The 17802-nt window shown below is 31.7% G+C and overlaps 2 protein-coding genes across 2 annotated transcripts in view; both read left to right on the forward strand.

The window, feature by feature from the left end:
* The window catches only part of LOC143055146 (uncharacterized), a 70075-nt gene extending 56410 nt beyond the window's left edge, over positions 1 to 13665 (forward strand). The window contains exons 8-11 of the mRNA XM_076228288.1: positions 2170 to 2256; positions 2498 to 2578; positions 4644 to 5103; positions 12925 to 13665. Coding sequence (XP_076084403.1) covers positions 2170 to 2256; positions 2498 to 2578; positions 4644 to 5103; positions 12925 to 12956 — 660 coding nt within the window. The 3' untranslated portion in view covers positions 12957 to 13665. The remainder of the gene's footprint in view (positions 1 to 2169; positions 2257 to 2497; positions 2579 to 4643; positions 5104 to 12924) is intronic.
* Positions 1 to 17802, forward strand: part of LOC143054482 (uncharacterized) — a 225374-nt gene that overhangs the window by 70381 nt on the left and 137191 nt on the right. The window lies entirely within an intron of this gene.

Raw genomic sequence — 17802 nt, forward strand, 5'->3', positions numbered from 1 at the left:
TTTGATTGAAACAACTTGTGATAGATCAATGACATTGTCTTTGAAATTGCATTCCTATCAGTACATATTAGTTGTATAAATAGTCCCAAACCATACCCTCTAGGTCATGATCCAGCATCAGAGAACATTCAACTATATAGAAAGAGCCGATTAGATTCCCAATTCAAGAAGGAAAACACATAAATACTATACTTTAGGAAATGTTTCCGTAGCCAAATTAGGCAACTATAATTTTCAGAGTTTTGTCGACAACGCATCTTAAAATCTGGATTATAATGCTGTCAACTATCGAAATTTTATAAACATCGTTTGAATTCTGTAAATTGAATTCTGTAAACGTGTTGTAAATGATTTAAAAGCGCAAACGGAACCCTTATATACAATTGACTAAAATACTATGAAAGTATTTCTTTTAGTAAAAGTATTTCCAAAAAAGTATAAAGATGACATGATATTGAAAAATACTACCAAGTGGATACTTTTTTCAGTGATATATCTTACATGTAACAGGTAACACCATAGTTAATATGCAAGATAATGAATCTTCAATGGCAACTGTTCCGGTTAAGTTATGGCGAGATAATTTTGACGAACTAGAATTCTGACTGAAAAAAAAATGTATGTTTTGCCATAGCGTGCTAATTGTCACCTCTGTAATTGAATATTTTTAAAGAATCTTTTCCACGGGAGCAAACGGGAAAGTAGTTATATTTTTTACATGCAAGAAGTTTAAGAAACTTAAAAATGGCATACAACTTTTCGATTTATCTTAACCAGACTGTTGGTTTTCTCCTTTGACTAATTTCAAATTGTGTTCCTCCTTAGAACCTTCACATTGCTTTACGATATGGATTTTGCCTATTGCAGCAGGTGGTCGTATGGTAACCTGTTTAGTTTACATCCTGATTTGTTTTCTTTAGTTGGTAGAACTCTCGTTTAATTGACAATCATACCACATTTCCTTTTTATATCATCTACCATTAATAATCTCCTATTTTTTAAATATGATTTTGAAGTATCAAATTTCAAATAATATCAGATCTAGACATGCGATTCTCCCAGCAAGAGTAAAAAATCTGCCGATTTTCCAGCTCTTCATTCCCTACCGTTAAAAACCCAAAGCTTCCAATTTGTTAAAATGTCATCCATCTTTTATTATCATAGATGTTAAGCTCTTATATCGATTTTGTGACAAAGAAGCGGCCATGAAATGTTTTGTTAGGTAAAATATACACCTGATCATTGTTGATGGCATACTGCAATAAAAGGCAAAAGAACAAACATAAACAAAAAGAAAGACAGCAGAGAAATGAAAGGAAAACAAGGAGGTGACAAGACCGTGAAATTTACACATACATTATATTGTTATGTTTTATTATTTACTTATTTAAATTTTTTATACATGTATCTGTTTTATTAATAGATGCATGAAAACTCATTTTTGTGTTTAGTAATTTAAAAGGAGTTTTAAGCAATTCTCAACACGACAAAGGAAAAATTGAACTTTAAATCTATTATATCTGAATAAAAGAATACACAAGTTAGAGAAAACAGTAATAGTAAAGAAAAAAGGGAGATATAGGTTTATAATCAAATAAACACTTAAAACATTGATAAAAATCTCCAGTTATCGAGGCCTCAACCCCAGTGATCATTTTCAAATCTCCTGTTGTAACTTAACAACTCTGTGACATGTGTATCATGACTTATACTGAATACTAACATGACTAATAGAAGGTCGTTAAAAGTAAGGAAAAGCTGACAGTTCATTATTTTTCTTTCAAGATAACAGTAGTAAAAATATATTTTTACTGATAGTGACATCCTATAAGATGAATATTTCAGAAATAAAAAAAACTACACAGTATATAGTTTGAAAATTATCTTCTATTATTCTAAATTCAACATCTTCAAAGTTCAAAGTTAAATTAAGACATTTTCTAAGAAAAAGGCAATTCTTCACGTTACTGTCGGTAATAGCTTACATTTGATGGAACTTTAGAAGTGCAAGATGCTATATTTATGCTATAATTGAAATTATATAAACGTTAATGTGTTAATGAGGGTCTATATAATGATGTATAGTTTTAAGAATATATATGTCTTATTTAAATGGTAGTGTGAATGTACATCCAATAGTGATAACATTTATTTTGTCATTAATTTTAGTTGTCACAGAGTTCTGAAAATATTCCAAGTTTGAATCTTAACCCAGAGAGCTCCGGTCAAATAAAAGGAACTGAAACATCCACCAAAGTAAGTTAATTTTTAAAGTGATGCTTTTCTTTTTTCTTTGGTATAACAAAGGTATAAATGAGCCCAAGAATTTAGACTGTATGGCTAGTCGTGTTGATTTATTTAACCAGTCCTATGTTCATCAAAATAGAGTGTAATGAAATGATAGGTGCTACCCACATTGCCAAGTTTTCTCTTTGAACTTTTCATGAATTTTTCTAATTATTTTCTATTGATGATGAATGACATATTTTTTTTGCAGATACGTGTCCATGTCCAAGCTGGTGATAGAGTGTTTTCAAATGTCAATCAAGAGGCAACAAGTACAGCCAGTTTTTCAGGGGTATGAAACACCATAATGTATTTTTGTAAGCCAAATTCATTTCTCAAAAATGAAAATGAATGAAACTGAATATTGTAGACTTTTTTTTCGTTCAGTTGTTTGAAAAAGTCAAACGTCTAAATCGGTCAATTTTCATGGACTTGTCCTTTTTAGTCTTACCTTGCCCTAAAGGATCAATTGATATTGAGATTTTCTCAGCACTTTGCGTTTGTTGTCCGTTAACTTTTACAAAAATCTTCTCCTCTGAAACTACATGTAGGTTGCCAAATTAAACCAAACTTGGCCTACATCGTCTTTATAGTATCTTGTTTAAAACAAGTATCCGATGACTCCGCCCATCAACCAATATTTCCGCCATGGCTTAAAATACAACATAGGATAAACTGCAGTTTTTGGCTAAAATCTCTGAAACTTTTTCATGTAAAGATCTATTTGCTCTGCAATGTTGGGTTGCTGCCCCTGAATTGATCATTTTAAGGCAGTTTTCTTTTATGTTCTTGCCTTTTATAATAGAGATAAACTATAACAACACAATTGTTTAGCACAGTAATATCTACAAAAAAGTAATTTTCAATTGACCTCATACAGAGTTATTTCCCTTTATAGTAAATCTTTTATTTTATTTGTTAAGTTTTGTAATCTTTTGAATATTATCATGAAAACTTTGATATTTAGAGAGAAACATTTATTTTTCTTTATGTCTTATAAGAATTGAATTATAATAGAGAAATAAACACTTTAAATAATTTAGGGGCAAGCTGAAGGACGCCTCCGGGTGCGGGAGTTTCTCGCTACATTGAAGACCCATTGGTGGCCTTTGGCTGTTGTGTGCTCTGTGGTCAGGTTATTGTCTCTTTAACACATTCCCCATTTCCATTCTCAATTTTACTTTAAATAACAAAAATTATCAGCAAGGCATGATCTATTACATATTAAAAAGTCAAATTTTGCCGATTTAGTAAATAAGCTTGTTTACCATCTTTTGTGTTTTGAGCAAAAACTAAAGAATATATAGAGAAACCAAACAGACTTAAAGATCAGTAATACTAGAGCAAAACAATATAGATTTTTGTCATAAACTCTATTGGACAGTGTCCTTTGTATGATATGCATATACATTTGTAGACCAAGGTGAGCGACACAGGCTCTTCAGAGCCTCTATTTTAATTTACCTTCGAGTTCGGTACTCTGTTATACTTTTTTTCAGGAACGAAACACAAACAGCTTCACTGTAAACTGTCATCAAGTCAATAAACCCACTATATTTGTGAATTTCGCAGTGTAGAAAGAAAAAAAAACCCAACTTATTCATCAAATTCAATCAGTATGTTTCAAAGGATACAGTTCTATATGGCCCTGTTTCTGGTTAAAATTTCCAAATTATAACTAGTATCATAAATTAATTATAGTTAAAGCAATAAATAAATGTAATATAGATCATTTTGTTGAAACAATATATATATATACAAATTAAGATGTTTTTCTTGATGTCACAACTAGTATAAATAGCAATTACATTTCCATTGATTTTTAGGAAAATAAACATAAAGCGCATTGGTCAACAACAAAGATTTATTAACATAATGTTTGTTATAACAATAAATATTTGACTCTATAATATATTTTATCGAAGGTTGTGTTGTATATTTCATTGACCCCAATATAATAGAAATCAAAACAATTTGGTTTCACATTAATGAAAGGTATTTATTTACCATAAATATTTTAAGGTCACTTCGGTTCATAATCATTAATAAAAAAGAATGATTTAACACGACATGTGATTTAGATCTGTCTATGGCATGAGGACAGATGTTTTTTATATTAATTTTGAACAGCAATCCCAGATTTAGGTTGCGCAAAAAAATAATTGAGGAAGAATTATGTTTAGATGCTAGGTACCAGCTCATCGATTTTACTTCTATTTCTTTTCTTGCAGGAACTTCGTCGAGTACTTGGCCAAGTTAACTGACAATTGATTCAACCAAAACTTATGTTAAATGTTATTGTATAATACGTTTTTCATACTTTACATCGCAATTGCTTACTTTTTACTTATTTTCAGTTCACCAAAGAGGAAATCAATTTTACAAAGATGGGAATGATCGTACTGAATATTTTAGCTGATGCTTCATATGACCTATTAAAACCAGACAAACCAAATCTACGTCCAAGAAGCGATTGTGATGTAACTCACTTGTACAATGAGCACAGGAAACTAAATAAACACATTCCAAGTAATTTATGGGGCGGGACATGGCAAACTATTCAGAATACCGACATAGCTATTGGAGATGATATTGAGCGCATAAGACTAACAAGAAACGAACTACAACACTCTTGCATATTTAAACTTGAAGACAAACGTTTTATTGAATTATGTAATATATTAAGCGACCTTTTAAAACGATTTGATCACCATAACACACCAACAAGGCTGTATACAGATGCGCTGAATGACATTTTGGCTAAAACTATTTCGGCAGAGGAAGTTAAATCAATTGAAAATTATATACATGTATTGGGTAAATATACTTTAAAGTGGTTGATTTCTGAGCCTTTATTGTGTTTTTCTTGTAATGTTCAATGTCCATTACTATTTCAAAGTATGAGTGTATACAGACTCAGTGATCTGGAAGATATTTTTCAGTATGGGCCCAGGGCCCCTCAAAAATAAATTCAATGGGCCATTTTAACAAAATAATGGGCCATGTTGTCTAATGAGTGGGCCATAATGGCATTTGAATTGACTTCTGTAAAAAAAAAAGTATCAGTATATTTTGGCAAAGAGGTGTTGGTACTTACTTTTACATAAATAAAATCATGGATATTGTTCCTGTGATTTTGTCATTTCAATTTCAATGAATATACAATAACTTCTTCCAACCCCAACAATATTTAAGTTAACCTTTTATTTACAATGTTTAAACTGGTACTGTTGCCTTGTTAATGTTCATGTTGGTTTTTTTTTTACATTAAATTTGGGTCTTGGTCGATACCATACTTATTCCAGACGTTCCGTATCAGAGGACTTTTCAGGTATTTCCCCTGCACTTCTTGTATTATTATAACTTCATCACGGTGATAAGAATAACAGTAAAGAGTACCGTTAATTCATAGAACAAAACAATAAATCGCTGAAGTCATGTTTACAAAATGTCAAAATGAGCCAAAGACCAAAAAATGACAAGGACAGTATATATAAGCGTCTTTTATGGAGACAAAAACTATATTCCTAAAAAGTCTTTGGGGTTCTTCAATCGAATAATAGCAAGCTAAACTAAATGAGATTATTATTAGAGTTAAATCTCGTCTGTACTAGCCAAATTTCACAAATTTAAAGTTGTTTATAAAAAAATATATATCATAAATGATGGTTAATTACGTTTTTCGGGTTATCAGTTAGACCGCATGGTTCTATTATTACAATAGGAAAACACCCGAGACGTTAAATCGCATGGTTCTATTATCATAGGGAAACACCCGAGACGTCCCAAAAATATATAGGTGCTCCTATTATTGGAGGAACATTACACAGTTGTGTACACACATATGGCGGCATGGAACACGATCGGAAATTCATTTGACGATATCTAAACGTTTCGAAACAAAGTGAAAAATATCGTGCGCCACGTGGGCACTTACATTTGTCACTGTATGCGCCATTTCTTGTCAATATGCGCTGTAGGCACAGGGCGCACGTACTTCCCGATCACTGCAGACTTAACTATTTATTAAAGTTTAATTATGCCTGTTGACTGAGACCATGTTTCGGCAAACGCATTCCTTGATCTGAAACAAGAAGTCATTATACGACCGCAAAAAAATTTTGCAGTCGTATATTTTTTTCAATTCAATTCAAAGTTTTATTGCCATATAAACTTTACAGTTTGGGACATATAACATGTATAACAACAACAAAAATAAATGAAGACAATAACAAAGTAACTCAATATATATATATATTGGTATGACGTTATTGTGTTGTCCGAAGACACATTGGTTTTCGCACAATAACTTTAGTTTAAGTAAATGGATCTCTATGAAATTTTACCACAAAAGGAAGGTTGGGATTGATGTTAGGGGTTATGGTACCAACAGTTAAGAAATTAGGGGCTAAAAAGGGGTAAAAAATAAGCATTTTTGTAACTTCCAGACAATAACTTGTGTGTTATTGTAAGTATCTTTCTGAAATTGTACTACAAGGTTCCATATCACAAAGGGAAAGCTGGAATTGAGTTTGGGGGTAATTGCCCAAAACGTTTAGGAATGAGGGGCAAAAAACTAAGCATTTTTCTAGTTTCCAGATAATAACTTGTGCAAGGTACCATACAACAAAGGGAATGCTTAAGTACAAAACATGATTTAAAAGCAGTGTAAGGTTGGTAATTCAAACTCATTTGAATATCTCACCTACACTGCTTTTAAATTATGTATATTGGAAGTTTGCCAATAACTTTATTGTTAATAAATTCCATTGGAAATTTGCCAATAACTTTAGTATAATAAACTCCATTGGAAATTTGCCAATATAAAATGTTGCTGATGAAGGTTTTTTGTTTATTTTTAGCCATGACTATGATGTCATTTTCTATTTTAATAGCCTTATGATGTATTTATTTTTTTTAAAAACTTTTATGATGTATTTAAATGGGCTTTTATGGTTGAACATTTATTTGGGTTGTAATTCAAACTCATTTGAATATCTCAGCTACACTGTTTTTTAATTATGTATATTAGAAAAGTGGCCAATAACTTAAGTATTAATAAATTCCATTGGAAATTTGCCAATACGTTTAGTATAATAAACTCCATTGGAAATTTGCCAATATAAATTGTTGCTGATATAGATATTTTTGTTTATTTTTAGCCATGACTATGATGTCATTTCTATTTTAGTACCTTTATGATGTATTTAAATGAGCTTTTATGGTTACAAAGGAATTTTATTTTTATACGACCGCAAAAATTTTTGCGGTCGTATATTGGTATCACGTCGACGTCATCCGAAGACGGATTGTTTCGGGATAATAACTTTAGTATAAGTAAATAGAAATCAATAAAATTTTAACACAATGATATAACCACAAAAGGAAGTTTGGCATTCATTTTGCGGGTTATGGTCCATAAACTTTAGAAAAAAGTGGCCCAAAACAACCATTCATCTAGGGTCAAGACAATTAGTTGTGTATAAGTACATTTTGTATTTCAATTGTTCAGAAATTGTACCACAATGTTTAATACCATAAGTAGAAGGTTGGGATATATTTTAAGGGTTATGTGGCAAACAGTCTAGGAATAAAGGGCCAAAAGGGGCCATGAACAAGCATTTTTGTAGTTTCAAGACAATAAATTGGAGTTATCTTTCTTTGTCCAGAATGGTTGTTGAATCACCTAAAACCAATGCTTTATGAAATCTTTAAAAATTGGAGTTATCTTTCTTTGTCCAGAATAATAATTGAATCAACTTAAGAGCATCCAATACAGTTTCAAGGGAGTTAACTCTTGGCACGACGTTAAGCATTTGAATTCCTGCAAAATGTCACTTTTTGCAGGACGTAATGCGTGTAATTTTCTGTAATAAGAAACTTATTGTGGAATTTCGATCCTCCAATTTCTGTGTCTCCCGCAGGCTAACTTCTACGCCATTAATATTAGTGCATTTGATTCTAACAGGATAACAGTCTTATAACATCATAAGAAATAAAACAAATTACTGTTTCTTTGAGATCTTCAATAAAATAATGTAAAGTGAGCAATCTCAAGACGACTGACCCTTTTGGTGTTACTAATATCCTGCATGTCAATTATCATTTTTATTATCATTCATCATCCATGACATTTTATTGCAGCACAGGAAACCAATGATGTTTTAAAACTAATACCGAAAATGTAGGTACACACCGCTAATATAAAAGAATAAAGTTCTTATTTCCTCAACGTTGCACTTACTTTATCTAACAAAAGTCAATAGCCAACAATATGTTTATACATCCGTGGTTTTTTTACGGGACGTATTATGGTACACAAATGTCCGTCGTAAACATGGAACAGCATATTATCCAAATTTCATTAAACTGAACATGGTTGTTTTTTCAGTCATGATGGTCAAACGATCTGTTTAATTTTGGTGAACTTTTTGAGGTACAGGACTTTGTAACTAAAACAGATTTTTTTTTTTCACAGTTCGCGCTGTAACTCAAAAACGATTTATGATTATTGCTTAAAAATTTACACGCTTCTCAGTTATATTAATCTGAAGATCTGTATATACTTTTTGAGGATGATTCAAAACTTGATTTTAGAGTTATTGAGTTTATGACAAAAAGTGGGGGTTTTTACATGTCGCGCCGTATCTCAGAAACTATTTATAATTATTGCATAAAACTTCACATACTTTTTAGTTAGATTATTCTTAAGATCTGTATACTTTTTCGTGATGACTCTTTAATTCATTTTTGAGTTCTTGAATTTTTATTGAGCTTCTATTTGGGGATCATATAAAACATGTTGTGATATACAAACTTACTATTGAGCAAGAATAATGAATGAGTCAATATATACTTAGCATGACTACCTGTACAACCCCCGTGTTATTTTAAAAACATATATAATGTTTCTTTCATAACACGACGGGCGTATCATATATATTTATTTTGTTCTTTATATTTTTGTAAATATATTAGAGAAATGACGGAATGACAGCGAATACAATGCAATTTCCAATATAATCAATGTTTCCAAATGGCATAACTCTTTTAAAGAATATTTGATATGCATGGATTTTCGAACGTATCCATACGATATCAGTTTTATGAAAAGTTGGCAAGAACTGTTCACTTGAAAAATGTAATTAACCCGAAGGACCGGAAGGACAGACAGAGGAATTGAAGTGCGATATTTTATGTACGCGCTATGGTGAAAAATTCATATAGTTATTTACTAATAAAATTACGCTATGAGAGAAGGATTTTAATTGTAACTAATCCAATCGGTTTTGCCAAATCAAAAATTTCAAAGTTATAGTTTCATTGTTTGGACAAGAGCATTCTTTGGGAAATTGAAGATTCTCCTTTATAAGAGTTTGCTTTTGTTTTCTGACCACATAAAACAGAAGATGTAGTATAATTGCCAATGATACAACTTTCAACAAGAGACAAACATGACACAGAAATTAACAACTATAGGGCACCGAACGGTCTTCAACAATGAGCAAAGCCCATACTGCATAGTCAGCTATTAAAGGTCACGAAATGACAATGTGAAACAATTCAAACGAAAAAAGTAACGGCCTAATGTATGTGCTGCAATTTATGTACAAAAAAGAATTTCTGTTTGCAGGATAATGCTAAGTTCACACGTAATTCGAATTCGATTCGCATTAACTATAAATTCGAATTAGTTTAATTCCCATTCTAAATGTTTCACGTCCTAATGTAAATTTCTAATTTGAATTGCAATGGGCGTTAAATTTGATTTACTGTCCAAACGACGTGAACTTTTAATTCGTATCAACAAAAACGGATTTCTCAGTGATTAAAACGTGAACAAAACGATTTTAAGAAATATTTGTAATGAAATAGCAGCCCACCAAACAAAACAAAACAAATCAAGAGGTCAACATACGGTATGAAATAATATACGAGTGTGTACAGTAAATGTACCTGTATGTCAAGTTCTAAATTGCTGAGTCTTTAATTTTAAAAGCCTTAAAATTATCAACAGTCCGTTATAACTTTTCTTGAAATGTTTCTCACTTAGACCACAAAGAGAGGTATTTGTTATTCACATGATTTTATTTCCGGAAACAATATAACCAATTTATAGATAGTACTTTACAAGCAATATTCATACATCTGAAAAATGTCGCCAATAACGTCGAAATTGTCTGCCAGCGACGTCGTGTACTTTAGAGATAACGTTGAGGTTACAAAGGGGGGACGCAATTTTTAGGATAAATCGCGTTTATCATGGAATCAAGCACGGTGACTTATATTTTTTATTTGAGATTTGGAGAAAGCATGACAAAATGCAGTTTATGCAGAAAAATGATGAAAATGACATTTTTAGAAACAGTTTATTTCCATTTTTTTTTTTTTTTTTTAAATACCACTTTGAGCATCTGGTCCGCAATGTCAAGCAAGGCTTTAATAATTGTATAATTATTCGTGTAGTGATTTATTTTTTTTCCTTTTTGTCACTTATCACAACTTCAGATTGAACCCGATCTTAATAATTTACGACGAAAAATATCTGCTCCAAAAAATTTATAACATTGTTCTCTTTACTTAAGTTTGTCTCAACTAAATTTAATAAAGTTTGTATATAGTGCTTATTACCTCTAAACTCAGTTTAACTTCAATTTGTGGCAGCTTCACTTTTACAGTTCTTGAGTAATGTCCCTTTATAACGTTATGTGCTAGCGGGGCATCATCTGGGTCCCTTTGGACACATTCCCCATTTATTTTTTTAGAAGTTACTATTAATTTATTTTAATTTCAACCATGACTGTATGACATTTTATGTTTTAATGCTTTATGATGTATTTAAATGAGTAGTTATTGTTGCAAACTCCATTAGAAATTTGAATTGAGATCATTTTTGGAATAAGGGAAAGGGGGGTTCAACTTTTTCTCATTTCAAATTTCAGAAATTAAAAAGAAAATGTCTTCAAATATTTTATTTTTGAGAGGATAAATATGCAACAGCATAGTGAATTGCTCAAAAACAAAACAAAATTTTCAAGTTCATTAGACCACATTCATTCTGTGTCAGAAACATATCTTTTCAACCTTTTCTGGGACAAGCCGATTTTTCGACCTTGTAACGTAACTAACAGTCCTGCCGATAAAAAATTTTGCTCTGATGGTACAGAGGTGGTGGAATGACTAAGACACGATCAGTTAAAAGTGTAAGCCTTGAAAATGTCCTCTTGTTTATAGCTTATATTTGTACCTCTGTTGTTCGGGGGAATTTTAAAAGACAAAATTATAGGCAAACATTCAAAACGTATTTTAATTTTGATTAATTTTGATTAATATATAATTTCCCGATTAGTCGAGTATCATTTTGGTATTCGATACTCGGTACTACCGAGCGATACTCGAGTACTCGAGTACTCATTGACATCCCTAATTGTTAGCCATGACTTATAGTTTGATGTATTCATAAATTGAATTCTTGTGGTTCTTTGATATGCTGAATCTAAACATGTGTTTCGATTTTTGATTATGGGCCCAGTTTTCAAGTTGGTCAAAATTAGGGTCCAAAATTAAACTTTGTTTGATTTAAAAAAAAATTTGAATATATGGCGTTCTTTGATATGCTGAATCTAAACATGAATTTAGATTTTTGAATTTTGTGCCCCGTTATCAAATTGGTCCACATTGAGGTCAAAAGGGTCCAAAATTAAACTTTGTTTTATTTCATCAAAAATTTAATTCTTGGGATTCTTTGATATGCTGAATCTAACCATGTATTTAGATTTTGGATATTGGACCATAATAGGTAAAGTAAAAAAAAATAAGTTCTTAGACCACATTCATTCTGTGTCAGAAACCTCTGCTGTGTCAAATATTTAATCACAATCCAAATTCAGATCTGTATCAAGCTTGAATATTGTGTCCATACTTGCCCCAACTGTTCAGGGTTCGATCTCTGCGGTCGTATCAAGCTGTGCCCAGCGGAGCATTTTATTCTATCTTCTACTGGTTCTGCCAGTAAAAAACTTTATTCTGTAAAAGTAGAATGTCAAACAAAAAGGTGACCTGGAATAGACATATGGTCACATTTGGTCTTAATGAAAGCGGCAGTAAAAATGAGGTGTCCGTTTGATTGTACGATATATATATAAATACGTAACCATATCCGGTCAACATGGGAACACTTAATCCAGTGTTCTGTGTAAGGACCATTGCGACAACGTTTTGGTGGGCCCGTGAGTAGCCTATTACAATGCGTTATCCAACGCATCTTCAGTTTAATTCTAGTGGACGCCTTCTATATCACAGGACCTGATGATTGTACTACTTGTTAATTTGTTTTCGTCCTAAACATGTATTAATAAAGTGATTTATGGATTGTTATTTAACACCACTTTCAGCACGATTGTACCAGTGTACTATTTCGTGGCGGTCAGGTTTAATTGGTGGAGGAAGCCGGAGTGTATGGAGAAACCCACGACCTTTGGCATGATTACTAGTTCTACTATTTAGACCAATGGACCATCGATGCCTCATTAACATGCATTACATAATTGTTACTGGACGTTAAGTAACAATCGATCAATCAGTAACATATTGTTTTCTTGTATTGAATCAGTTCTGATTTATTTTATTTCATTTCAGGAATGACGATTGAAGTTGAAATTGAACACTAAATCAAACAGTTATTTATACACGTCATGGGAAATATACATACATTGTACTACCATAGCAACAGATTTGCAGAAGACCAACCCTTTTTGGATAGAACACAATCATCTATAATTGAGACGTTATTCTGTTGATGAAGCATTATAAAGTTAGAATGAAACTATATAGTCATAAAACTTTAGAAAGAAATGAGAAAGATGAAAAAGGTGGACCACATGGAAATAATGGGACTAAAGTTAAAGATTGAATCAATACTGGATTGTATAAATTCTTATTTTTCAAATATAATTACATACGGCAAAAACTTTAATGTTGATATTGCTAAATACCATATTAATTGTATTATGTACATTAAAATGAATATCTGTTTATAAACATATATATAGTTCTAATAATTTGTATAGTACAGTGAGAAGCATGAGACAACATAAAGCATTTAGGACAATGTCCTCTATATATGACTATGTTTTTTTAATGAGAAAGATATATGAATTATTTTATGTTTTTGTCCTAGAGAGAATTAGGTGTAGATGTTAGATTTCCTTTAACACATTCACATCTTTTTAACCTAGGCATGAGTTGATGACTAGCATATTTTCTTGTTATTTGTTTATCCCAGAAAACTATTTTGACCATCAGATGTTTTTCTATTTCTTTTTATAATTGAATTGCTGTTTCGTTGACATATACCTACCATCTTGTTTCATTCATGAAATAAAAATTAAAAAAAAGATATGTATTAGGAAATATATATATTTTTAATATTTCCAGGTTTTGCTTGAAATATTTAATAGTTGGTCCATTGTTATATCAGAAGGATATAAAGCAATAAACCATGAAGGGATAAATCTATTGCAATGTGTGTGTTTTAACCTTTTGAAAGGGTGTGTATTCATGATAACACATACTTTAGAGATACTTTGATAGAATGGTAATCAATTGAACCGCTTTTACCATTTACCTGGTATTACGTACATGGAGAACATATACTTACCTCCCCATGTCGCTTAAGTTGTACTTGCTTAAGAGCAACAAAAACACATCTATTGCCATGGCACGTTTATTCCAAAGAGACAGATTACATCACAAATATGCATCATCATACAAAGGGATACAACTTTCACGACTTGACCACAAAACACATATGACCATACATATACATAACACTGGACAGGTTCTAAATATTTGTCCTTATTGTTTGCAGACGAATACACAATATATTGTTATCATGTTTCAGGGACAAATCACCATTATCAGACAATCAGATTTTCGGGATCAGTCTGAAATTTACATTATCAGACAATATATGGTTACCGCATTCTCTGGATCAATCAAAAATCACCATTATCAGACAACATATGGTTATCATATTCTCGGGATCAATCAAAATTACCATTATCAAAAAATATATGGTCATCATATTCTTGAGATCAATCAGAAATCATCATTAGCCGACATTATATGATTATCATATTCTCGAGATCAATCAAAAACCATCATAATCAGACAATATATGGTTATCATATTCTCTGGATCAGTCAGAAATCACCATAATCAGACAATATATGGTTATCATATTATCGCGATCAATCAAAAATCACAACAATCAGACAATATATGGTTATCATATTATCGGGATCAATCAAAAATCACCAATATCAGACAATATATGGTTATCGTATTCTCGGGATCAATTAGAAATCACCATAATCAGACAATATATGGTTATCGTATTCACGGGATCAATCAGAAATCACCATTATCAGACAACACATGGTTATCATTTTCCCGGGATCAATCAAAATCACCATTATCAGAAAATATATGGTTATCATATTCTCGAGATCAATCAGAAATCACCATAATGAAACAATATATGGTTATCATATTCTCGAGATCAATCAGAAATCACCATAATGAAACAATATATGGTTATCATATTCTCGAGATCAATCAGAAATCACCATAATCAAACAATATATGGTTATCATATTCTCGAGATCAATCAGAAATCACAATTAGACAATATATGGTAATCATATACTCGGAGCTCAATCAGAAATCACCATTATCAGACAATATATGGTTATCATGTTCTCGAGATCAATAACAAACCACCATTATCAGACAACATGTGGTTGTCATGTTCTAGGAACCAATATGAATTCACCATTATCAGACAATATATGGTTATCATGTTCTTTTGATCAACCAGAAAACATCATTATCAGACAATGTCTGGTTATGTGTTATCATTTTCATAGAATATCTGAGTCTGACTTTCTAGAGATCAACCAGAAATAACTGTTATCAGACAATGTCTGGTTATCATGGTATATGAACCCATCAGAAACACCATATCATACTACCACTAATTATCATGTTTTAAGTTTAATAGGAAATCACTATTATCAGAAATTGTCCGGTTATTATGTAAAAGGTACCATTTATAAATCACCATTATCTGAAATAAAACACCTTCTTTAAGGGGGAAAATATATCTAATTTTTGTATGATAAAAGGATCTAATGATGATTGTTTGATCAATTGATAGTTGTGAAATGTTGTCCAGCGGAATACATTAAAGGCAAATTAAGCAAGGTGTACGTGTGAAAGATGCTGGATAAATTGTCCAGGTGTACGTGTGAACTAAATTCAGGATAAATTGTTCACATCTCTTTTTTGATTGATGGGTTCTTGTTTGCGAAACATCAAGCAGTGGCAAATAGTTCATGTATTTTCAGTACCAGAATAAGTAGCAATAAATGCAATCGATAGGTTCATAAAAAGTGAGACAAGATACCAATGGGGTCAATGTTAAACTAAACTATTGTCATAGAAAGACAATAGCATGGCCAAAAAGGAACGCGTCTCAAATCAAAGTCCAACAGCAGTCCATGAAAAGAGTACACAGAAATATAAATACTTACCTCTGAAAAACGGATCAGTTCTTTCTCCACTAGTGGCGCTCATGTTTGTACAATTTGAGTGATTATTTGCATTCGGTAATTCAGAAAATGATGATGATGGATATGTGTGTAATATCCAGTGGAAAATACTACATACATATAAGACCGAAAACATGTTGAGATGATATGAATAGGACTCTTTTTGCACTAGGCCGACAGGTTGATCTATAACGTACTAGATCCCATGATTACAGCCACCAAAAAGACATGTCACTACCAGGACACATTATTTTTGACTCCAAGTCCCCAACCACACACCCCACCATTTTTTGCTCTTACTCTTAAGTGACACGTGCTTAATGTGGAATCAAGCCATTTAAACCAACCAGCTCCTGTACTTGACGCGAGTTCGCTATCACTAGGCTATCGAGGCGGTTTGTCAAAATTAATGAGAAGAGGGACACATTGCAGCTAAGACAGATATTCCATAAAGGTCAACCCAAGCAAGGTGTTGTTCGTAAAACATTCAAAGGGATCACTTCACATCAACCATTTAAAAAACTTTGGTTTAATAGTTGCCTTGTAACAAGGACAGGACAGAAAATACAAACTGTTTAATATAGTATCAACTGCGCGAGATACAATGTATACCCAATATACTGTCGCTATTGGAATATGTTATTACACTAAAATAGAAAGTTCACGTTACATTATTTCTTGTCTATGGTGAAAGGTATACGAAGCAAATATCAGTGGTATTCTTTTGTTCAATATGAGAATAAGGAGATGGGGCTTGATTGTCAGTGAGACAACTGTCCAACAAAGTTCAAATGTAGTGCATGCAAGCAATTGAATCAACCGTACGACTGACAGGGTGTGAATTTCGCTTGTTTGTTGCGGATGTTGATGTTTGTATGGATAAGGGTGTTGTGTCGGGTTAACTTGGGTATACCAGTAATCGAATGCGATCCTTCACTGGGGTTCTGAAAACAATCCAAGAGAAACTTGAAATATAGATGTTTATTAATTGGAAACAAATCAGTAAGTCATTTGTTCCCAAGAAATAGTATTTCAATTTCCTCTAGGATTATTTTCTGTTTAACCAATCGGATTTCTAGGTTTTTAGAAAAATAGGGGGGATTTGTCATTTCTTAAAAATAAGGGCGGTCCTAAAATAGCGTGCCCTGATCAAAAGTGCTAATTGAAATTACCTACATTTCAGGCAGATAACAATAGCAGCTTAATTAAATCTCTGTCTACAAGTTTGTATCTGCCAAAGCTAAATAGGTTTGAGTCAAAGTGTTAATCTCATGACAAAGACTATTTGCTAAAATTCTAGAAAAGTATTAAAAATAAGCCGTAAGGAATCTACAATCCCGATTCAAAGTAAATACAATAAAAACTTAGTTCCGTCTTAAATGCTTCAAAATGTTAACTTAAAACCTATTATATAAGATATAAATAAATCTTTATCTAGGGCCGTAAATAGAAAGTTTTCTATGTAAATGAAGAAATAAATAATAATTTATTTTAATTATGAACTTTCGGAACTATCTTTCTTTTAATAAATGAATGTATATTAGTATTTGGGGTTGGTGCCTGAGAATTAAATTTGAACGAAAAATACACCATGTCAACTCCCCCTTGGCCCAACTGCTTTGGACCCCAAGGCTTCAAAATGTTAATATCACTTCTGAAAAATATCAATATACAAATTTTAGTAGAAAAAACAAACTAGTAACAGAAGTATCTTTCTTAATACAAAGTAAAGCATAAAAATTATAATACAAATATAGACAATACCAATTAATATATATAGAAAACAAATATGCAGAGATTAGTTTTGTAATCAAGGTCCTGATTTTTCTAAAAATTATGGAACAGCCTAATTGACTCAATTTAAAAAAACAAACAATTTGCATAAAGTTGTTTTAAAGGTTAT

Source organism: Mytilus galloprovincialis, chromosome 12 (genome assembly GCF_965363235.1).
Source record: "Mytilus galloprovincialis chromosome 12, xbMytGall1.hap1.1, whole genome shotgun sequence".
Classification (NCBI taxonomy): Eukaryota; Metazoa; Mollusca; class Bivalvia; order Mytilida; family Mytilidae; genus Mytilus; species Mytilus galloprovincialis.